The sequence below is a fragment of the Gorilla gorilla genome, chromosome 2 (genome assembly GCF_029281585.2).
Source record: "Gorilla gorilla gorilla isolate KB3781 chromosome 2, NHGRI_mGorGor1-v2.1_pri, whole genome shotgun sequence".
Classification (NCBI taxonomy): domain Eukaryota; kingdom Metazoa; phylum Chordata; class Mammalia; order Primates; family Hominidae; genus Gorilla; species Gorilla gorilla.
Genome location: NC_086017.1, coordinates 19,822,230 through 19,845,924, shown reverse-complemented (window position 1 = coordinate 19,845,924; position 23,695 = coordinate 19,822,230). Strand labels below are relative to the sequence as shown.

Genomic DNA, 23,695 nt, shown 5'->3' with positions numbered 1-23,695 from the left:
ACCCCCAGCCCAGGAAGAGTTCTGAGCAGGAATGGTGGTCTTCTGCCTTCACTTCTCGCCCTCCTTGGGCAGTCAAAAATTAAAAGTGGGAACAGCTGGCTCCCTTTGAGCCCTCTTTGGTTCCACAAGGAAGGCAGACTTTGTCAGATGGGGAAGAACAGGTGGGACCCCCAGGAGGAAGGGCTGTGCTCCAGTGATGGAGTGCTTCCTCCTCTGTACTTTTCTCTACCCCAGGATTAGGTACATGGCCATGGGATAATCACATATGTATTTTTTGTTGGGGAGAATATTGATTCCGAGATGTGTGCTGCTTGGAATCCCATGGCCACCATTACCAGGGTTGTAGGGGGCATAGGTGTCCAGGGTCTCTGTATGGTGTCATCAGTGTCTTCTGGCCAGCATTGACCCAGGGGTCCCACGTCAGCTGTTTAGTGGGGGCCACTCCCTGGGGTCGAGGCTGAGGAATTGTTTTACTAGTGTTTCCAGTGGAAACGAAGAAATAGGTGGGGAGTCATACTGTCACATAGCCTGAGGCAGGAAAGGACCACGGGTGGGGCTGGATGTTTTTCAGCCTCCCTGGCAGAGATCACTGACAGAGTGGTCAGCTTGGCCAAGTTTCTGCGGTGGCTGGCAGAAGAGGGAGACGGAGGCAGTCCCCAGAGCAGGAATGCCTTCCCTTGCAGGGGAAAAACCGTCCATCCTCCCCTCAGAGCCTCCTTCACTGCAGCCCGTGGGAGGTGAGTGACGTGGGGGATCCGTGCCCCAGGGGCTAACCTCTGGGCTCTGGCTTAGCCCCACCCCGGGGAAACATTCACAGCCCCTCCTGAAGAGAGCCTTGCTGCAGGAAGACTGGCGGCGGGTGGGGGTGGGGAGGGGGCCCAGCTGGGAGAGTTCTGGGCTGTTGGTGGCAGTAACCCAGGCTCCAAACTCTCTGGGCCTGGGGGCAATTCCCTTCCCTGGGTACAACAGATTCCCACCCCGCCCTGCCCTACTGCCCGCCTCGCAGGGAAGTGGCCCAGGAGAGGAGGCGTGGACAGGTATCCCAGTGACTCCAGTCGGAGTCAGCTTGGGTAGCATGGCCCGCGGAAGACAGACGGGGCGAACGGGGCGGGCCCCAGGCTACCGAGCTGCAGCTGACGGGCAGTCCGGCGGCGTCGGGTCTCCATGGATACGGGGGTGGGGCCAGGCGGCGGTGAGCGGCGGCGGGCGAGGCTTTTAACGGCCATCTGCCCCGCACAGCCTGGACAAAGACACAGAGCGCGGCCCGGGAGGCGGAGCTCTGCGGGCGGCCGGGGCCGCCTCCTTCCAGGCGCTGCTGCCCCAACACAGGCGGGCACTCTCTGCGGGTCCCGCGGCTCCCGTGGCTTCCGGCCCGCTCAGCGCCTCCAGAGGCCTCAGGTGAGGGTCACCCCCCGCAGCTTGGGGTCACTCCCCTGAGCCCCCGGATCTTCCCATGGGTCCTTTGGAGGCCTGGGTTTTGGAGTTTGTCCTTCCTAAGTGCCGCCCGCCGGGCGCGGCTGCTCCAGGACCACAGGTGACCGAGCGCGGCCGCGTGCCCTGCGGGCCACCCATCAGGGGCATAGGGGAGAGGCTCCTCAAGGCGCAGTGACCAGCCCTGCCCCGGGCTGACCCTCAGGGTAGGGAGGGGGCACTAACTCGGGTCCTCTCCCCCTAAGGCTCCTTCCTCACCTGGGGTGAAGGGCTCCCAGTCCTAGCACCTCAGGGGCCTTCCTGTTTCATTCATTCCAACAAGTGAACATTGAGCATTTGCTGTGTGCAGGGACCGAGAAGACAGACACGCTGGCCACTGAGTGGGGGAGGGAGTCGAGTCTATCAGTGCAGAAAACTCCCCATAGAGGTGGGGGCTATGACGGAAACACCAGGAAAAGTGATGGTGGAAGATGGGGGTGACCTACTGCAGATGGGGTGCTCAGGGAGGGCTTCTCTGAGGAGGTGACATTAACTAGATTGACAAAAGGGATGATCAAGACCTGTGAAAGTTTGTTTTTTTTTGAGACTAGTCTCGCTCTGTTGCCCAGGATGGAGTGCAGTGGCGCGATCTCGGCTCACTGCAAGCTCCGCCTCAGCCTCCGGAGTAGCTCGGACTACAGGAGCCCGCCACCACGCCCAGCTAATTTTTTTGTATTTTTAGTAGAGACGGGGTTTCACCGTGTTAGCCGGGATGGTCTCGATCTCCTGACCTTGTGATCCACCTGCCTCGGCCTCCCAAAGTGCTGGGATTACAGGCGTGAGCCACCGCGCCCGGCCGAAAGTCTTTTAGAATAGGGAAGAGCAGGGTCCAGAGGGGTGTCCCAGGGATAAAAATAGGGCAGTAGGTGAAGGCGGGGGGTGTGAGCCAGGCAGGCAGGGACCAGACACCATGTGATGGGTGCAGGGGTGGGACCCACGGAGGCTCTGAAAAAGGCCTGAGCCTTAGAAGATGGGGAAGCAGGAGGACCCACTTAGAGGCCTTCACAACCTTCTAGGGCACAGGCCAGAATGCGGTATAGGTTTCAGAAGGGGGCTGGGTCCCTCACGCTCTTCTTGAACCGAAAGGGCTCCAGGTTCTTGGGCCCTTTCCACGCAGACATGGTTCTGGGGCCCCGGCTACACAGACATTCTTCTGATGGTTGTCGTCTGCAGCCAGACAGGGGGCATGGGCTGACCCGCCCCTTCCTTTGCCAAGTGGACAGATGAAGGGAGCCTCTGAGGGCAGGATTGTTGGACTGTGAATTGAACTCGGAGTGTAATCCAAACGCCCCACGGGCCCCGCCTCTTCTCTGGAGCTCAGCTTCAAGAAAACTGGAACCAGGGATGGCAAGACCAGCTCTCAGGACCCTTGCCCCTTCACCCCGTGATGCTTTTAGATAGTTCTCAGGGGCCACCTTTTTCAGGAAGAATTCTCGGGTTATAGGAAAGTAAAGGGAGGAATCGTGCTTTGAGTGGCACTTTGATCAGGCTCTAGACTAGGTGTTGGTTTGGTGGGGTTTGCTTTTCCTCCCGCCTCATACCCCTTCACAAAACCTGAGTCCTGGCTAGGCCGGGAGTGAGATTCCTGTGTCTAGATTTTCATCATTCCGTGTTGCACAGGAGGAGGTCTGGGGGGAAAGGGGACAGATACTAGCAAGTATATAGAAGATATATATGCACCAGGCTCTGGAGCAGCTGCTGACATCTGGTCCAGCGGTCATGGAGACGGGGGCGGGGCCAGGCGGCAGTGACGCAGCGGGGGGGGGCGTGGCTCCCAACGGCCAACGGCCCCGCCCAGGCTGGGCTGAGTCGGAGCCGGGACTGGGAGGCAGAGCCAGAGACCCGTAAGCGGAGCCGAACCCCTACGAGCTTGCCCAGTAGGGAGCTCAGGATCCCCAAGACTGGACAGGCAAATAAGCTTAGTGACAGTCCTACCAGTCTTCCCGAGAGTCATGGTAGGCATCCGCTTCCCCTGCCGGTCCCCAGGCCTGCTCTATCAGGCGACCTTGGGGACGGACTCAGGGCTGCATTTCCAATGCTCTGCAGACACACCTCGGGCTTGAATCCCAGGGTCTCACTGATTGCACAAATATTGATTGAGGGCCTCCTGGGTGCCAGAGATGTGTGGCTGTCAGGGAGGCAAGGTCCCTGTTCCAGTAGGGGTGACAGGTGTAAAACAGGATGACTTCAGAACCTGAGAATGGGGACAAAGCAGAGTACTGGGAAGTGGGTGCGGGGCAGCCTGGGACCGGTTAAACAGCAAATGTTTGCCATCTGTTCCTGGCCAGATTTCACTGGGGAGGCTACTTGATCTCTCTTCAGCCTCAGTTTCCTCACCTGGACAGTGGAGCTGAACCCACCCCCCACTATCTGACCCTGTTCTCTGGGCTGTCTTTCGGGAACCCGCCCTGCTTAGGCCTGCTCCCCACCCTCCATGGCTGTCAGCCCCCCAGGAGAAGAATGTCTGCCATATGGAGGCTGCTGGCAGCAAAGCGAGATGAACAAGCCAAGGTTGCCCGGCCTGCATGCCGGCCCAGGTAGACACTTGAAAGGAGCTTTTGTTTGTGGGTTTTTGCCCTGGTGCCTGGAGCCCCTTCCCTATAGTCCCTTGACCCAGCCCAGCTCTATGGGCTGGAAGCCCTGGCTTCTGAAGAGGAGATGTCAAGCTCTACCACAGGTCACAGCCAGAAAGAATTCTGGCCTTGTCCAGTGATAGTAAAAGCCACGCCTGGGGAAGGTGCCCTCTCACAGGACAGCACTTCCAGAGGGGGCACAGCAGCAAGATGGAGGGACAGACTGATGGGCCCTTGGGGAGCTCAAGCAGAACCCACAGGGGCCCTCTTTCTGGGGGTACAAACTGGCATTGGGTGGAGGGACATCCAGTATTGACACCTGAGGGACCTTCATCCCCAATGTGGATTTAAAGGACAGCAGCTCACTGGGGAGACAAGGAGCCCCGTAACTCTCCCACCCTCTCCTGAGCCTGCTTCTTGCTTCCTGGTCCTGTTCTTTATTGGGGAAGGAGAATCTTATCTGACTGGGGGAACTCCAGGACTGACCCTGGCCACCATCAGTAGTGGGTAGGGTAACCGAGTGTTCAAGGTTGCCACACTGAGATGCCGGCCATGCACAAGGGTGGGGCCTTCTGGACCTACCTCAAGCTCCTTAGGAACCCACAAGGAAGCTCCTTGATGGGTGCTGATGGGCATCTGCACCCACAGATTCACTGCCAGACACGGACAAACCGGGTTCCTGGGAAGCTGGAACCTACCTTATGAAAGCCCCCATTCCCACCACCCCCTCCATCCCTCAGGGCTGCTGCTGTGTCTTGCCATCAACCCTCCCCTGACACCCAGCATGCCTGCCTCACCCAGAAGCACTCCTACGTCAGGCCTCTGAGGGGGAGCGCTTCATGCCACTGTTATCAAAAGGGGAAACCATCGAAGCAAAAAGGCCAATGCTACACTAGACAGCCAGGAGCCCAGCAGAACAAGTGGCCCCCTAAGGCGCTTTGGGGACCACACCCCGCTACTGACCCCAGCACAGTCTGGTTCCCAGGGCTTCAGGATCCTCCTGGGGACCTCTCAGCATGATTAACACAGGCAGACGGGACCTGAAGGGGCTGCTGGTCCTTCTGAAAATGTTCACCAGGTAGTGTGAGTGTGGGGAAGCCATGAACAATGTGTGGGACTCTACCCTGCACCTGCTCAGAGCCTCAGCCCTTCAGAGCCACTAATAATGATTTGCTGTGGGTGGGGTCACCCTGATACTTCTCTGAGGTCGCTTTTTCTTGCAGTTTTTCTGAGTAACTGACAGGAATCCTTGACTGCATGCCACCTAAACTAGGGTGTGCACAGCCCGCATTCTGTGCAAAGAGGGTGCAAAGCAGCAGAGTGTCTGTGACCCATTTGCCACCTAATGTTACTACAAGACTTGCAAGAACCGGTCATTTATCAGTAACCATTTTTATTTAAAAAGATAAAATAGAGCTTTGCAGGAAAGTGCTGCAGGCTCCCACGTTGCTGGGCAGACGACAACCTGGGCGTCTCGCCCGGCTCCTCCCCACAGCCATTGGCATCCACTGTCAGGTTTCAGTGTTCTTGGACCTCAGGGCCTTCATCCTCTCCAATCTAAATGCAGGGAGACATTTGACATGGATTCTCTCAGGTGTTTTGCAAAATGCAACACATTCTCATTGACTCTGGTCACTCTGCTGTGCACTAGATGTCAAAACCTCTTCCTCCTCCCTGAGACTTTGGTCCTTTAACTGACAACCACCCCCCCCTTCCCTCCCTCTGCCGCTCTCTGACCCCTGGTCACCATCGATCTACTTGCTACTTCTATGGGGTCAACTTGTTTAGATCAACACTTCTGGGACCTCACGTTGAATTGGTCTCTCTGAGGTACTGGAGATGCTAAGTAGTGGGATTTCCTCATTCCACATTGTACCCCATGAATGAATACAAGCATGATTTGCCAATTGAAGCAATACAATACAGAAGAAATGTAAAATGCAGGAATTGTGGCTTGACCACCCCAACGACTTGATTTTTGTCTTCAGCCATGCAACTATGTTGGGGCGATCTTATTCCTCCTTTTCTTTGGTGGAGACAGGCAAAAATATTTTAATAGTATGCAAAGGCATCTATCTCCTGGCAACCCTGTGGCAGTCCCAGCTTCTTGCCGAGCAGGCTGACGTCACAGCCTCAGGCTTCTCAGCTTGGACGATGCTGGCTTCCTGGGATGGTTTTTGGTGTATCAGGGACGTTTCTAAGACTTCACCACTGTTGCTGGTGCTCTGGGTGGAAGGGGAGACAATAGGGTCATGCTGGGGGCTTCACTAAAACTTCCTGGCTTCCCCGATCTGGCTTCCTCTGTAGGCTGGCAGGTGTACTGGCAAGAATGGCGGTCTTCTGCCCTGACATCTGGCTTTCCTCGGGAGGCTGAATGTTAAAAGCTGGCTCCCTATGAGCCTGCATCGGTGAGAGAGGGAAGGTGGAAAGTTCAGTGGATGGGGAAGGAGAGGTGGGAACCCCGGGAGGAAGGGACAGTTTTCTGATGGTGGAGCACTTCCTCTCGTTTTGTGTGCTCTAAAATGAGGTAGGTGGCCATGGGATAGTTGAATTTTCTTTCTACGATTGCCACAGAGATGTTCTTGGCCTGAAATCCCATGGCCACCATGAGCTGGATTGTTTGGGGTGGTCCAGGAGTGGCTCTTCGTATGGTATCAGTGGCATCTTTTGGCTACTTTTCACCCATGGATTTTTCATCAGTTACAGTGAAGGACACTTCCTGGCGTTCAGCATTAGTAATTTTTTAATGAGTCAAGTTGAAGGGCAAGAAGTGGTGGGGCATGGTATCTTCCTGTGAGAATTTTTTCTTGAAGTTTGGAGGCTTCCCTGAGTAAAAGGGCAAAGTCCTGGCCCTTCTACCTACTGTATTCCTGAAATACAGTATGACACTGAGGCTTTGTATGTCCCTGGCGGGTCACTGGCACGCCTGGCCCAAGGAGTGTTCTGGGGCCACATAGGGGTACATGCTACAAAAAGCTGTCAGCATCTGCCCCGCTCTGAATGTTGTACTGAAGCTGAAGTCCACAATGTATGTTGCCCCATTCTTTGAATAGGATGTTTTGTGGCTTTAGGTCTGGATGTGTGATTTTTTTTTTTTTTAAAGTGGCAGTACTGCAGGGCTGACAGAATCTGCCTGAACATGGTCGGGGCCTCCTCTTCCTCCTCGATGTGGCCATGGTGGTATATCTGGTGGTGCAACTCTCCTCCTCTGGTTTACTCCCGCACCACCTGGAAGAGCTGAATGATATTTGAGTGATGGAAAGCCTTCAAGATGGCAACCTGGGTCCCAGTTGGCCTATGCTGAGCCAGTTCCCTGTCAGATGGTGTCTATGAACTGATAGTTTTGTATCTCCTTGTCAAGTGAGGTGGAGGGTGATCCCTGCTCCATCGTGCCTCCCAACTATACTGACTCCACATCCTACCTCTAAAAGCTATGCTGTGATGCATAGCACTAACTGTGCTAGCTAGGCTAAGGCCACTGTCAGTGACAATACCCCAGGCTCCAAACCCTCTGGGTCTGAGGGCCGTTCCCTTCCACGGTTACACAGATTCCCACCCCTCCCTGCCCATCTGCCCACCGTGCGGGGAAGGCGCCAAGGAGTAGACACATGGACGGTCGTTCTGGTGTCTCCTGGTGGGGCCAGACTGGGCACCATGGCTGCAAGCACAGACAGGGCAGAGAAGAGGCCGGGGCCACGTGGTGGAGCTGGGTCTAAAACAGGACTCCCAAGGGCAAAGGCCCTGCCCAGACTTGGCACCCACAGTCTTCTGCTGAATGCTATGAGCCCGCTTCAGTAAAAGAGGGAAGGTGGAAACTTCAATGTAGAGACGACAAGTGGGAACCCCAGGAGGAAGGGTCTGTGGTCTGATAGTGGACCACTTCTTCTGTTTTGTTTGTTCCAAAACAAGGTAGGTGGCCATGGGATAACTGAATAATTTTTGTTTGATTGCCACAGATAGGTTCTCAGCCTGGAATCCCATGGCCACCAAAAGCTGGGTTGTTTTGGGATTCAGGTGGTCCAGGATTTGTTCTTCATGTTGTCAGAGGCAACTCCTGACCACTGTTCACCCACGGGTCCCTCATAACTTCTTCTAGTGTGGTCTGCTCCCTGGGGTCTACTGTTAATAGTTTTTTAATGAGGCTTTTAAGACCTCAGGAAAAGTAGTCTGGGGAAAAATAGCTTCCACTTTAAATTTTTGCTGAGAGGACCCTAATGCTGCATGAGCAGAAGGGCAGAACCCCGGCCACCATGTGGTATAAAATTACTCTGAGGCTCTGAATATCCACGGTGGCGCATTGGTAGCCCTGGCCTAGGAAAAGTTCTGGGGCCATGTAGGGGTAAGTGCCACAAAGGGCTGTCAGCTTCTGCCCATCATGGAATGTGGTACCAAAGCCGAAGTCTGCGATCTTAACATTACCGTCCTCATCAAGGATGATGTTTTCTGGGTTCAGGTCTCTGCGCAATTTGCTATGGCACTACTGCATGGCCGACAGAATCTGCCTGAACATGGTCTAGGCCTTCTCCTCCCTCGTGAGGCCATGGTGGTGTATCGGTTGCGTGGGTGTCCTCCTCTTGCATACTCCGTTACTAAATGAATAACTGGTGTCAGGGGTGTCAATCATTTGATACAACTGTACAATATTGAAGTGGCAAAGTGACTTTAAAATACTTATCTCTCTCTGGAGAGTGATGCCAAGGGAGCCAGCCTTGGGGATGATTTTGATGGCCATTTGGGTCCCAATCAGCATGTGATCCTGGACCTCACTGAACGTGCCACGGCCAGTGGTGTCCAGGATTTTACAGTTCTGGAGCTCCTGGTCAGGTGTGGTGGAGGCTGATCCCTGCTGCATGGTGCCACCTGTTTACACTGACTATAAAACTACTCTAAGTGTAGTGACTATGCTAACAATATTGACCCCACCAACTTGATTTTTGTCTTCAGCCGTGCAACTATGTTGGGGTCATCTTATTCCTCCTTTTCGGCGGTGGACACAGGCAAAAACATTTTAATACAATGGAAGTGCATCTCCTGGCAGCCCCGCGGCAGTCACAGCCTTCTTATTGGCAAGGCTGAAGTCAAAGCCTTGGGCTGCCCAGCTTGAATGACACTGGCTTCCTGGGATGGTTGTTGCTGTGTCGGGGACATTTCTGGGTCTCTGCCACTGGTACTGGTGCTCTTGGTGGAGAAGGCCACAGGGTGTTGCTGGGGAGGTAGTGGGCCAGAGGTTTCTGGGTCTGCACCACTGCTGCTGTTGCTCTGGGTACAGGGGTAGGCCACAGGGTCATGCTGGGCGGCTTGTTGAGCCTGGGACGTTTCTGGGTCTCCACCACTGCCGCTGGTGCTCTGGGTGGAGAAGAAGGCCACAGGCTGATACTGGAAGGCTTGTTGAGCCAGGGACGTTTCTGGGTCTCCACCACTGCTGCTGGTGCCCTGGGTGGAGGGGTAGGCCACAGGGTCATGCTGGGGGGCTTGTTGAGCCTGGGACATTTCTGGATCACCAGCACTACTGCTGGTGTTCTGCGTGGAGGGGGAGGCCACAGGGTCATGCTGGGGCGCTTGTTGAGCCAGGGAGGTTTCTGGGTCTGAACCACTGCTGCTGGTGCTCTGGGTGGAGCGGGAAGCCACAGGGTCATGCTGGGGGGCCTGTTGAGCCAGGGACATTTGTGGGTCTCCACTACTGCTGCTGGTGGTCTGGGTAGAGGGGGAAGCCAAAGGGTCGTGCTGGGGGACTTGATTAAAGCTCTCTGGCTTCCTCTGTAGGCCAGCAAGTGCACTGGCCAGTTAGGGGCTATTCTGCTGAATGCTATGAGCCCGCTTCAGCAGAAGGGCAGTGGTGGAAACTTTACCATGGATAGAGGAAAAAAATTGGGAACCCCAGGAAGAAGGGTCTGTGGTCTGATAGTGGACAGCTTCTTTCATTTTGTTTGTTCCAAAATAAGGTTGGTGGCCACGGGATAATTGATTTTTTGTTGATTGCCACGGAGATGTTCTCAGCCTGCAATCCCATGGCCACCAAGAGCTGGGTTGTTTTGGGGTTCGGACGTTCCAGGATGTTTTTCTTTCTTTCTTTTTTTTTTTTTTTTTGAGGCAGAGCCTCACTCTGTCACCCAGGCTGGAATGCAATGGCTTGGCTCACTGCAAGCTCTGCCTCCTGGGTTCATGCCATTCTCCTGCCTCAGACTCCCAAGTAGCTGGGACTACAGGCGCCCGCCACCACATCCGGCTGTTTTGTATTTTTAGTAGAGACGGGGTTTCATGGTGTTAGCCAGGATGGTCTCGATCTCCTGACCTTGTGATCCGCCCACCTCAGCCTCCCAAAGTGCTGGGATTACAGGTGTGAGCCACCGCGCGCAGCCCAGGATGTTTTTCATTCGTGGTCAGAGGCAACTTCTGGCCACTGTTCACCCACGGGTCCCTCATAACTTTGTGTGGTCTGCTTCCCGGGGTCTACTGTTAATAGTTTTTTACTGAGACTTTTAAGACCTTGGGAAAAGTAGACTGGGGAAAAATAGCTTCCATTTTTAATTTCTGCCATGAGGACCCTAACGCTGCGTGAGCAGAATGGCAGAACCCCGGCCACCGTGTGATGAAATGTTACACCGAGGCTCCAAACATCCATGGTGGGGCATTGGTAGCCCCGGCCCAGGAAGAGTTCCAGGGCTTCTTTTTGACGAGTCTGACATCACAGCCTCAGGCTGCCCAGCTTGAATGACACTGGCCTCCTGGGATGGCTGCAGCTGTGTCAGAGCAATTTCTGGGTCTCTGCCACTGCTACTGGTGCTCTGGGTGAGGAAGAAGGCCACAGGTAGGCCGGGCACAGTGGCTCATGCCTGTAATCCCAGCATGCTGGGAGGCCGAGGTGGGTGGATCACCTGAGGTCAGGAGTTTGAGACCAGCCTGACCAACACGAAGAAACCTCATCTCCACTGAAAATACAAAATTAGCCGGGCATGGTGGCATGTGCTTGTAATCCCAGCTACTCAGGAGGCTGAGGCAGGAGAATCGCTTGAACCCAGGAGGCGGAGGTTGTGGTGAGCCAAGATCGCATCATTGCACACAGCCTGAGCAACAAGAGCGAAATTCCGTCTCAAAAAAACCAAAAACAAACAAGAAGGCCACAGGCTGATACTGGAAGGCTTGTTGAGCCAGGGACGTTTCTGGGACTCCACCACTGCTACAGGTGCTCTGGGTGGAGGGGAAGGCCATGGGGTCACCCTGGGGGCCTTGTTGAGCCAGGGAGGTTTCTGGGTCTGCACCACTGTTGCTGGTGCTCTGCGTGGAGGGGGAAGACACAGGGTCATGCTGGAAGGCTTGTTGAGCCAGGGACATTTCTGGGTGTATCCAGTTGTGCAGGTCTCCTCCTCTTGCATACTCTGTTACTAAATAAATAACAGGGTGATGCTCAGGGGCTTGTTGAGCCAGGGATGTTTCTGGGTCTTCACCACTGCTGCTGTTGCTCTGGGTGGAGGGGGAGGCCACAGGGTCTTTATGTATTTAAGCATAAAGGCAAGGCTTGGCGCGGTGGCTCATGCCTGTCATCCTAACACTTTGGGAGGCTGAGGCGGGTGGATTGCTTGATCCCAGGAGTTCAAGACCAGCCTGGGTAACATGGCAAAACCTCATCTCTATAGAAAATACAAAAATTAGCCAGCCGCAGTGCATGCCTGTGGTCCCAGCTACTCAGAAGGCTGAGGTGGGAGGATCACCTGAGCCTGGAAGGTCAAGGCTGCAGTGAGCCAAGATTGTGTCACTGTACTCTAGCCTGGGTTAGAGAGCCAGACACTGTCTCAAAATAAAATAAAATAAAATAAGAAACTGCTGAAAAAAATTAAAGACATAATTAAATGGAAAGAGCTATTGTCTTCATGGATTGGAAGACACTCAATATTCTTAATGTGACAATACCATTCAAAGTAATTCAATGCAATCCTTATCAAAGTCCCACAACATAGTTTGCAGAAATAGAAAGATCCATACCAAAATCCACATGGAATTTCAAGGGACCCCAAATTGCCAACACCTTGAAAAAGAACAAAGTTGGAGGGCTCACACTTCCTGATTTCAATATATATATATGTATTTTTTCAAGATGGAGTCTTACTCTGTCACCCAGGCTGGAGTGCAGTGGCGTGATCTCGGCTCACTGCAAGCTCCACCTCCTGGGTTCACGCAATTCTCCTGCCTCAGCCTCCTGAGTAGCCGGGACTACAGGCACCCGCCACCACGCCTGGCTAACTCTTTTTGTATTTTTAGTAGAGATGGGGTTTCATCGTGTTAGCCAGGATAGTCTCAGTCTCCTGAACTCATGATCTGCCCGCCTCGGTCTCTCATAGTGCTGGGATTACAGGCGTGACCCACGGCACCCAGCTCTGATTTCAATACTAATACAAAGCTACAGTAGTCAAAACAGTGTGGTACTGGCAGAAGGACAGACATATAGACCAATGAAACTGAATACAGAGTTCAAAGATAAGCCTTCATATACGTGACAAATTGTTTTTTTTTTTTTTTTTTTTTTTTTTGAGATGGAGTCTTGCTCTGTCATCCAGGCTGGAGTGCAGTGGCACAATCTCAGCTCACTGCAAGCTCCACCTCCCAGGTTCACGCCATTCTCCTGCCTCAGACTCCTGAGTAGCTGGGACTACAGGCGCCCACCACCACACCCGGCTAATTTTTTTTTTTTTTTAATTTTTAGTAGAGACGGGATTTCACTGTGTTAGCCAGGATGGACTCGATCTCCTGACCTCGTGATCCGCCCACCTCGGCCCCCCAAAGTGCTGGGAATACAGGCGTGAGCCACCGTGCCCGGCCGACAAATTGATTTTTGACAAGGGTGCCAAAATAATTTCAATGGTGAAAGGACCATCTTTTCAACAAATGGAACTGGAAAAACTGGATATCCATATGCAAAACAATGAAGCTAAATCCTTAAAATACACTATACACAAAAATTAACTCAAAGTGGGTCAAAGACCTAAATTTAAGAAAATAAAAGAAAACCTTCATGACCTTGGATTCGGCAATGGTATCTTAAGCATGACAACCAAAAGGACAAGCAATAACAACAAAAAAAGTAAAGAGTGGGTTGTCCGGCTTTGGAGTGGCAACCTTCGTGGCCCCAGCGACTAAAAAGATAATTAAATACGGGTGATGTTGAGAAAAGCAAGATTTTTGTTCAGAAGTGTGCCCAGTGCCACACCGTGGAAAAGGGAGGCAAGCACAAGACTAGGCCTAATCTCCATGGTCTCTTCGGGCGGAAGACAGGTCAGGCTGTTGGATTCTCTTACACAGACACCAATAAGAACAAAGGCATCACCTGGGGAGAGGATACACTGGTGGAGTATTTGGAGAATCCCAAGGGTATGGAAGAAAAATGATCTTTGCCGGCATTAAGAAGAACGCAGAAAGGGCAGGCTTGATAGCTTATCTTAAAAAAGCTACTAATGAGTAATAATATTACAAAACAAATGTCTCATGACTGTTTTATGTGTACCATACTTTAATAGATCTCATACACCAGATATCAGATCATAAATGACAGAATATTTTGTTGGGCAGTTGTGATTTAAAACTAAGACTGGCTTGTGGTTAAATGTTCAGTTTTTGAATTTTAATAGTAATTCTAATTCAGAACATGGTATCACTGTTTACCCCTTCTAAAGATATGATTAGACTTTGTTAGTAATGTTCAACTTCTCACAAAGATGGTGAGTGCCATCTTAAAACTTAATAGAGGCCAGGCGCAGTAGCTCATGCCTGTAATCCCAGCACTTTGGGAGGCCAAGGCGGGTGGTTCACTTGAGTTCAGGAGTTCGAGACCAGCCTGGCCAACGTGCTGAAACCCCCGTCTCTACTAAAAATACAAAAATTAGCCAGGCGTGGTGGTGGGCACCTGTAATCCCAGCTACTCGGGAGGCTGAGACAGAACTGCTTGAACCCGGAAGGCAGAGGTGCATTGCAGTGAACCAAGATCGTGCCACTGCACTCCAGCCAGAATGACTAAGCAAGACTCCGTCTCAAAAAAAAAAACCCCAAAAAATAAAAACAACAACAACCAACAAAAACTTAATGGAGATTGGTTTTATATTTAGATTTATTTAACTGGTTATGTGAATATATTTAAATACTGGGGAAATTTCCTCACTGTCTTAGAACCAAGCAAGATTCAACTGTGTTTGGTGTTCATTTGCCTCTTAAAGGCAAGGATTGAAGGAAAATAAGGTAGCAATGTCTAGTTTAAGATTATTTAACACTTCTCACATTTTATACATGATCCATAAGGTCACATGCTTTCAAAACAGTAACAAGTTAAACTTCACTCTTGAATTCTTTACACTCTAACTCAAACTAAGTTATGATTCAGGATTGTCTTTAAAGAGCCATTCAAAAACATAAAACTGCTGCGTATTTGTGATTGGGAATGGTGCTTTTGCCAACTTAAAATGATTAGAATACACACTTTAAAACTATGTGTGATCATATGACTTAATTAAGAAAATCACAGATCAAAAAAATAATAATAAAATAACATAAAAAATAAGGCCAGATGCGGTGGCTCATGCCTGTAATCACAGCACTTTGGAAGGCTGAGGTAGGCAGATCACGAGGTCAAGAAATCAAGACCATCCTGGCCAACATGTGAAAACCCGTCTCTACTAAAAATACAAAAATTAGCTGGGCGTTGTGGCACAGGCCCATAGTCCCAGCTACACGGGAGGCTGAGGCAGGAGAATTGTCTGAACCCGCAAGGTGGAGATTGCAGAGAGTCGAGATCATACCACTGCACTCCAGCCTGGTGACAGAGCTAGACTCCATCTCCAAAAAAAAAAAAAGATAAATTTGACTTTATTGAAACTAAATACTTTTGTACATCAAAGGACACTATCAAGGGAGTGAAAACCCATAGAATGGGAGAACATGTTTGCAAATCATATGTCTGATAAGGGATTAATATCCAGAATATATAAATAACTCCTATACCTCAACAATGACAAAAATCCAATTTAAAAATGGGCAAAGGGCTGAGCACAGTGGCTCGTGCCTGTAACACCAGCACTTTCAGAGGCAGAGGTGGTTAGATCTCCTAAGCTCAAAAGTTCGAGACCAGTCTGGGTAACATGACGAAACCTTATGTCTACCAAAATTGCAAAAAATTAGCGGGGCACCGTGGTGCGCACCTGTGGTCCCAGCTACTCAGGAGGCTGACATGAGAGGATCACTTGAGCCTCGGAAGTGGAGGTTACAGTGAGCCAGGATCATACCACTGCACTCCAACTTGTGTGACAGAGTGAGACCTCATCTCTGAAACAAAACAAAACAAACAAAAATGGGTAAAGGACTTGAATAGACATTTCTACAAAAATATAGAAATGGCCAAGAAGTATGTGAAAAGATGCTTAACATCATTAGTCATTACGGAAATGCAAATCAAACCACAATGAGGTATCACTCCGTACTCAACAGGATAATTATAATTAAAAAATAGGGCCAGGAGAGGTGGCAGGTACCTGTAGACCCAGGTACTCAAGAGGCTGAGGAGGGAAGACTGCTTGAGCCCAGGAGTTTCAGGCTGCAGTGAACTATGATCACGCCCCTACACTGCAGCCTGGGTGACAGAGCAAGATCCTATACATTAAAAAAAAAATTAAATTATTAATTCATTAAAAGCAAAATTATTATTATTATTACTATTTGAGACGGAGTCTCACTCTGTCGCCCAGGCTGGAGTGCAGTGGCGCAATCTCGGCTCACTGCAAGCTCTGCCTCCCGGGTTCATGCCATTCTCCTGCCTCAGCCTCCCAAGTAGCTGGTACTACAGGTGCCCACAACCACACCTAGCTAATTTTTTGTATTTTTAGTAGAGACGGGGTTTCACCATGTTAGCCAGGATGGTCTCAATCTCCTGACCTCGTGATCTGCCCGCCTCGGCCTCCCAAAGTCCTGGGATTACAGGTGTGAGCCACTGCGCCCGGCCATAAAACATTTTTTAAGAATGGAAAATAAATGTTGGCAAGAATATGGAGAAATTGGAGACCACGTGCATTGGTGGTAGGAATGTAAAATTATGCAGCTGCTATGGAAAGCGGTGGTGGTTCCTCAAAATGGTAAACATATGTTCATCACATGATCCAGCAATTCCACTCTTATAAACCCTAAAGAACTGAAAACAGGCCGGGCGCAGTGGCTCACGCCTGTAATCCCACCACTTTGGGAGGCCGAGGCGGGCGGATCACGAGGTCAGGAGATCGAGACCATCCTGGCTAACATGGTGAAACCCCGTCTCTACTAAAAATACAAAAAATTAGCCGGGCGTAGTGGCGGGTGCCTGTAGTCCCAGCTACTCGGGAGGCTGAGGCAGGAGAATGGCGTGAACCCGGGAGGCGGAGCTTGCAGTGAGCTGAGATTGCGCCACTGCACTCCAGCCTGGGCGACAGAGCCAGACTCCGTCTCAAAAAAAAAAAAAAAAAAGAACTGAAAACAGGGACTCAAACAAATATTTGTAAACCAATACTCATAGCAACATCAATCAAATGGCCAAAAGGTGGAAACAACTCAAGTGTCCATCAATGGATGAATGGATAAACAAAATGTGGTATAAACAAAGAATGGGGGCCGGGCGCAGTGGCTCACGCCTGTAGTCCTAGCACTTTGGGAGGCTGAGGAGGGTGGATTACCTGAGGTCAGCAGTTCGAGACCAGCCTGGCCAACATGATGAAACCCCAACTCGACTAAAAATACAAAAATTAGCTGGGTGTGGTGGTGCACGCCTGTAATCACAGCTACTCAGGAGGCTGAGGCAAGAGAATTGCTTGAACCCAGGAGGAAGTGGTTGCGGTAAGCTGAGATCGTGCCACTGCGCTCCAGCCTGAGTGACAGAGTGAGACTCCGTCTCAACAAAACAAAACAAAACAACAAAAACAAAGAATGGAATTACTAAAGCTGTAGTAGGGAATAAAGTTCTGATGCATGCTACAACATACATGAACCTTGAAAATATTATGCTGGCCGGGCGCGGCGGCACACGCCTGTAATCCCAGGTCTTTGGGAGGGCGAGGTGGGTAGATCACGAGGTCAGGAGATCGAGACCATCCTGGCTAACATGGTGAAACCCCGTCTCTACTAACAAAAAAAAAAAAAAAAAAAGAAAAGAAAATAATATGCTAAGTGAAATAAGCAAGACACAAGGATACATATTGTTATGATTCCATTTATATGAGGCATCTAGAATGAACAAATTCATAGACAGAATGTGATTAGTGATTATTAGGGGGTGGGGAGAGGAAGATGGCAAATTATTGCCTAATGGGTACAAAGTTTGTTTTGGATGACCAGAAGTTCTAGAAATGGATAGTGGTAATGGTTGTATAACATTATGAATATACTTAATGCTACTAAATTGTACCCTTAAAAACATTTAAATGGTATATTTTACATTATATCAAAATTCAAAAATAAAATAATGAAGTAACTTTATATTACTGATTTAAGGCAATCTCCAAAATAAACTGCTAAATGCAAAAGGTATGATATAGAACAAGAGGGGAAAGGAAACTACAGGTAAATACAAATTTGTAAATTCTCAGAACATCTCAGAAGGTTATAAAGTGATTGTCCCTGTGGGAGACAAACCAGGTGCCTAGAGGACTGAGAAGAAGTGAGTTATTTTTCACTGGATACTCTTCTATATGTTTTGAATTTTGACACATGTATATTACCTAGTCTAAAATTTTTTTTAATTAAAAAAATGTGTTGACTGGGGATCCAAGAAAGGGCAGGGGGGAAGATAAAAAAGACACTAGTTGTTCAAAGTCACAGTCCAGTATGAATTACTGCCATAAGGTAGCACTAAAGATACAAATGAGTTACAAGTTATGATTCCAATCTAATCTCTTCTTTTTGTTTTATTTTTATTTATGTATCTATTTTTGAGATAGAGTCTCACTCTGTTGCCCAGGCTGGAGAGCAGTGGCACAATCATGGCTCACCATAGCCTCAACTCCCTGGGTTCAATGGATCCTCCCACCTCAGCCTCCTGAGTAGCTAGGATTACAGGTGTGTGCCACCACACCTGGCTAATTTTTGTATGTTTTTGTAGAGACGGGGTTTCACCATGGTGCCCAGGCTGGTCTCAAACTCCTGGGCACATGTGATTCGCCTGCCTTAGCCTCCCAAAGTGCTGGGATTACAGCCTGGCTTTTTCAGTGAATGGTGTCCACAAACAAAAGCAAGCCCACGTGAAGTTCACATTAGATGGAGATGTTTCTTAGGAAACAAGGCAATTCTGTGTCCCCACTGCACTCAGAAACTGAACAGTTTCATGGTTAGCTGATCACAGACCCATCTCTACCCTAATAGACAAAGTTTTTTGAGGGCAGAGGATCTAATATATCAGTGCCTGGCATAGAATAGGCACTTAATGTTTGTGGTAAGAATAAAAAAATGCTGGAACTATGGCTATGTACTCCATTTCCACTATTTTACACAGCAAATCTATCATTTGCTTTTTTTTTTCCCAGCAAATTTCAAGTAAAGAGGTTTAAAAACACAAAATACTAAAAATACAAAAATCAGCCGGTTGTGGTGACACGTGCCTGTAGTCCCAGCTACTTGGAAGGGGGAGGCAGGAGAATTGCTAGAACCCGGGAGGCAGAGGTTGCGCTGAACTGAGACAGCGCCAACTGCACTCCAGTCTAGGTGACAGAGCTAGACTCCGTCTCAAAAAACAGAATCTTTCCCAACATATTGTTTCTTACCTGGATGTGGCTGCTGGCTTCATTCTGTTTGCCACTGGATGGCCATTCTAAGGGGATTCACCACCGAGGCCTCTCCAATCTCTACTTTGTTAAAATCACAATCAACCCAATCCCATCACCTATTATCTAGTTTTCATTAATCTTGGCTTCAGGAGATTTAGGAATATGCCAGTGTAACTTTACCATCCCATCTTGACCTATTTCCCATATTTTATCAGTGAGCACTACCTAAGCCCTCCTGATTTTGCTCCTTGGCATAGTTTTCCTCTTTCTTTTTCCCATATGGGTTAAATTTTACCCTTTAAGTTGAGGTTGTACAAGATCAGTTGAAATTCCTCAAAATGATGGCACTCAAGGAGCTAAAAGCTTTAAAGGTTTTCTTCATATAGTACAGGCTAGACTTGCATGTTTCCAAGCAAACATGGATCAAGACAGTGTCTCTAAGACATTAAGAGGGTCCAGAAATGTCTTAGATGCCATTCTCCCTTTATACCATCACTCCATAAGTCATAACAGAATTCTCAATTACAACAGCTACCTCATGTCAGCTGCAACTACTGCTCTATTTTAAATGTTTACAATTTTTTTTACAAATCTTCATTTTAAAAGTTCCATTCAGATGCGTTTTAACATTGCTAATAATAGGAAGAATATATGTACAAATACAAAATAAGACACTGTGCTTTACTTGCTTTCATAAACATTTTCCACAAATACAGTCCTCTCTCTCTGGATATATGCTATTAAAATGTGTCTCGGCCAGGCACGGTGGCTCACGCCTATAATTGCAGCACTTTGGGAGGGCGAGGCAGGTGGATCACCTGAGCTCAGGAGTTCGAGACCAGGATGGCCAACATGGTGAAACCCCGTCTCTACTAAAAATACAAAAAATTAGCTGGGCATAGTGGCATGCACCTGTAATCCCAGCCACTCAGGAGGCTGAGACAGGAAAACTGCTTGAATCCGGGAGGCGAAGGCTGCAGTGAGCCAAGATTGCGCCACTGTACTCCAGCCTGGGCAACAAGAACGAAACTCTGTCTTGAAAAAAAAAAAAAGTGTCTCATGTTTTGAAATAGACCAGATCTGTATCTTAATTTCAGACAAGAGAATTTTAGAGTTCAGAACACGGAGTTAGATCCACCAGTCAAGTCTCTTCATTTCATCAAGGCTGGGAGTAAAATTGAGCTTTCCTGAGACCCAGTTCAGAGCTACTTTCCCTTCAGTAAGTTCCAACCAACAAAAAATAAGCATTAGATGATTCTTCCTTCCTCTGTTCCCTCCTTGCCAAAATAAGTATTTCAACATACCTGCTGGCAGTATGTGTCAAAAAACGTAAACACATTATTTGTATAGGAGACTGCCAAATGAAATTATACCCTAGTCTAGAGAGTGAAGCAAACTCTGAGCCAGCAACAGAACGGATGAACACATATCCTTAAGAACCTTGAGTGGGGAAGAGTAGAGAGAGAAAAGAAGCTGTAGGAAACAGTTAGTACCCAACCTAAGAGTTGCTTATCTTTTGGAATGTCAGATCAGACTTCTCTTCCCCAACTCTCATTTTAACTTAAGAAATCTTAATCTTTGTTTTACACAGAATAATCCTTCACCATTCTGAGTTTTCTCTCAGCATCAGTGGGAGTCCACATTTGGATAATAATTGACTGTTAAGCTCAAAGAATTTAAGTTATAAGCCTAATAGTACATTCCTATCTGCTCAATTTGGGATTGGAGGCCAGACCTTCTAAATCCCAGTTTCCTCACGCAATCACACGACCCCCCAGGGATGTTCCACCTTGGTTATAATTTGAAGTTGGTCTATAAGGTTCAATGCTAACTAAACTGACTTTTTTAAAAGAAGTGATCATGCTCTACCAATAATGCAATATATATAGACATTAATGGACCCAGAGTAAATAACCAGTTAATAAACATAGCTTCCTTATTGATACCATAATTTTTAAAAATCTTACATTTAGTAGTAAGCTGGGTATAATGCTTTATTGGGGAAAATGCAATGAAAAATTACATATGGTTTCCGTGTCTAGAAAATTACAGCCCAAAACACATATAACTGGCAGAAATAAACACAGAAAAGAACTGCTAGATGAAATAAGACAAACATTAAATCTATTCCTAAACATAAAATGTAAGATCCAATGAGGTATTCTCATTAGCTCCTAACCCAAACCCCAAACTACTGGCCCCTCCAGTTTTCTAAGTTCTATACTGTTAATATACTGAACGTTCAGCCAGCAAAACATTATTCCCAGTTTATAAATTCCAGTTTGAATAATTTACATTTCCAGAGGAATTATCACCTAAAATCCAGTTTTGAATGGCCAAAGAGTGACAGTTCAAATAGGTTCATATTTACGTTTCTACTAGTTTCTACAGGCTGGTCCTATTCCCCTCAAGGTTTTCATAAGCTACTTAGAATAGGATACGAAGGGCTAGTTTGTCATAGTTGCAAACTGCATTGAGACAGACAATTAAAATGTTAATGCAAAAATAAAATTCAAAAATTTCAATGGGTTTGAACAATGGACTGAAATAAGATGAAATTTTACATGAAACCTGTAAAGCTTTCTGTTTTAGATTAAAAATCAATAGTCTCTGACACTAAGTAATGAACAGAGAATGTACTCTGGAGCAGCTGTTCTTGAATGCAGCCTGATCGAATCTTATTTCTTAGCACCCTTTAATGTACTTCTTTGTCTGAGTATTGGTGCTATAGATAATGAAAAGCATCACCAGGTCACTAAATATGCAATAATAGAAAAACAGTTAACCAATCAGTACATTTGCTACAATGAAACAGCAGCTTTTCCTTATTAAAACACAGAATGGATGATGCTCATTTGTTCCACACACTCCCCTGGTAGTATCTACACTTTTCAAAAAACCCAGAAATATTTTTTAAAGAAATAAAGTGCCACAACTATTAACCACTGGTATCTCTTAGGAATACATTCCAATATACATGAAAGTGATACTACTACAGAAGTAACTTTGAACATCTTCACATTTATTAAAAGATTCAATCACTTGCCAACTCCAGTATGTATTTTCACTATTACTAGGAAAATTACTTTGTGAAAAGTTGGAAAGACTATAAATGCCCATCAATCTGGAAAGGGTTCAGTAAATTATGATGGAGTAATTTTAATTTTTGAAATATTATAGTCATCAAAAAGGATAAGCCAGGCTGGGCGTGGGGGCTCACACCTGTAATCCCAGTACTTTGGGAGGCTGAGGTACACATATCACCTGAGGTTAGGAGTTCGAGACCAGCCTGGCCAACACGGTGAAACCCCATTTCTACTAAAAAACACACAAAAAAATTGGCCAGTCGTGGTGGCAACTGCCTGCAATCCCAGCTACTCAGGAGGCTGAGGCAGGTCAATGACTCGAACCCCGGAGGTGGAGGTTGCAATGAGCCGAGATCGTGCCACTGCACTCCAGCCTGGGTGACACAGCGAGACTCTGTCTAAAAAAATTTTTTTAAATTAAAATATTAAAAAAAAAAAAGAAAGAATAAGCTAGACTAGGGGTCCCCAACTCCTGGACCACGGAGTCTGTGGTCTGCTAGGAACCAAGCTGCACAGCAGGAGGTGAGGGGTGGTCGAGTGGTCACTACCACCTGAGATCCGCCTCCTGTCAGATTAGCGGCTGCATTAGATTCTCACGGGAGCACGAACCCTATTGTGAACTGCACGTGCGCAGGATCTAGGCTGCACGTTCCTTATGAGAATCTAAGTAGTGCCTGATGATCTAAGGTTGAACAGTTTCATCCTGAAATCATGCCCCGAGACGGTCTGTGGAAAAACTGTCTTCCATGAAACCAGTCCCTGGTGCCAAAAAGGTTAGGGATTGCTGAGCCATACTCTATTTTTTGACAGAGGAAAAGACATTCCTGATATGAAGTGGAAAAAACAGCAGCCCGCAAAAGGATAATCAGGCTGGGCATGGTGGCTCATGCCTATAATCCCACTGCTTTGGGAGGCTGAGGAGGGAGGATCATTGAGCCCAGGAGGTGGAGGCAACAGTGAGCTATGATTGTGCCACTGCACTCCAGCCTGGTGACAGAGTGAGACCCTGTCTCTTTAAACACCACCACCACCACCCATAATCATAGTTAAGATTCTGCTTTTGTAAAAACAATATATAAACATATATATGTGTATGCATAAGAGTATACCTGTACTTGCACACAATTACAGCTTGTATATGAAGAGAAAAAATTTGGAAGGATGATTACCCCTGAGGAATGGGAAAGAGAGTGGAGAAAAACTGTATTTTTTACATCTGTAGATTCCTTGTGGATTTTTCTCCACAATTAGCTTGTTTATCTAAGTTTAAAAAAGAAAAATATGAGGGCTGGGTGCAGTGGCTCACACCTATAATCCCAGCACTTTGGGAGGCCCAAGCAGGAGGATCACTTGAAGCTAAAAATTTGAGACCAGCCTGGGAAACACAGCAAGACCTCATCTCTATAAAAAATAAAAGAATGGCCGGGCACAGTGGCTCACGCCTGTAATCCCAGCACTTTGGGAGGCCAAGGCAGGCAGATCACGAGGTCAGGAGATCGAGACCATCCTGGCTAACATGGTGAAACCCCGTCTCTACTAAAAATACAAAAAATTAGCCAGGCGAGGTGGTGGGCGCCTACAGTCCCAGCTGCTCAGGAGGCTGAGGCAGGAGAACGGCGTGAACCCCGGGGGGCGGAGCCTGCAGTGAGCCGAGACCGTGCCACTGCACTACAGCCTGGGCGACAGCGAGACTCCGTCTCAAAAAATAAATAAATAAATAAAAGAATTGGCCAGGCGTGGTGGCTCACACCTGTAATCCTAGCACTTTGGGAGGCTGAGGCGGGTGGGTGGATCACCTGAGTCAGGA

The 23,695-nt window shown here is 48.3% G+C and overlaps 1 protein-coding gene and 1 pseudogene across 1 annotated transcript; both read left to right on the top strand.

Moving 5' to 3' along the window:
- The first annotated feature begins 3,436 nt into the window (after window positions 1–3,436).
- LOC109026274 (uncharacterized) lies at window positions 3,437–9,037 on the top strand. Its single transcript, XM_055382920.2, has 2 exons — window positions 3,437–4,007; window positions 4,784–9,037. Exons 1-2 carry the CDS (start codon window positions 3,931–3,933, stop codon window positions 5,061–5,063), a joined length of 357 nt encoding a protein of 118 aa, XP_055238895.1. The 5' UTR covers window positions 3,437–3,930; the 3' UTR covers window positions 5,064–9,037.
- A 4,146-nt stretch (window positions 9,038–13,183) lies between these two features.
- Window positions 13,184–13,518, top strand: LOC109026094 (cytochrome c-like; annotated as a pseudogene).
- Window positions 13,519–23,695: the final 10,177 nt, after the last annotated feature.

Excerpts from the sequence above, each read along its gene's own strand:
- LOC109026274 (XM_055382920.2), top strand. The coding sequence starts at position 3,931 with ATGTCTGCCATATGGAGGCTGCTGGCAGCAAAGCGAGATGAACAAGCC. Across the intron at positions 4,008-4,783 it reads CGGCCTGCATGCCGGCCCAG|GGCTGCTGCTGTGTCTTGCC; the intron begins GTAGACACTTGA and ends TCCATCCCTCAG.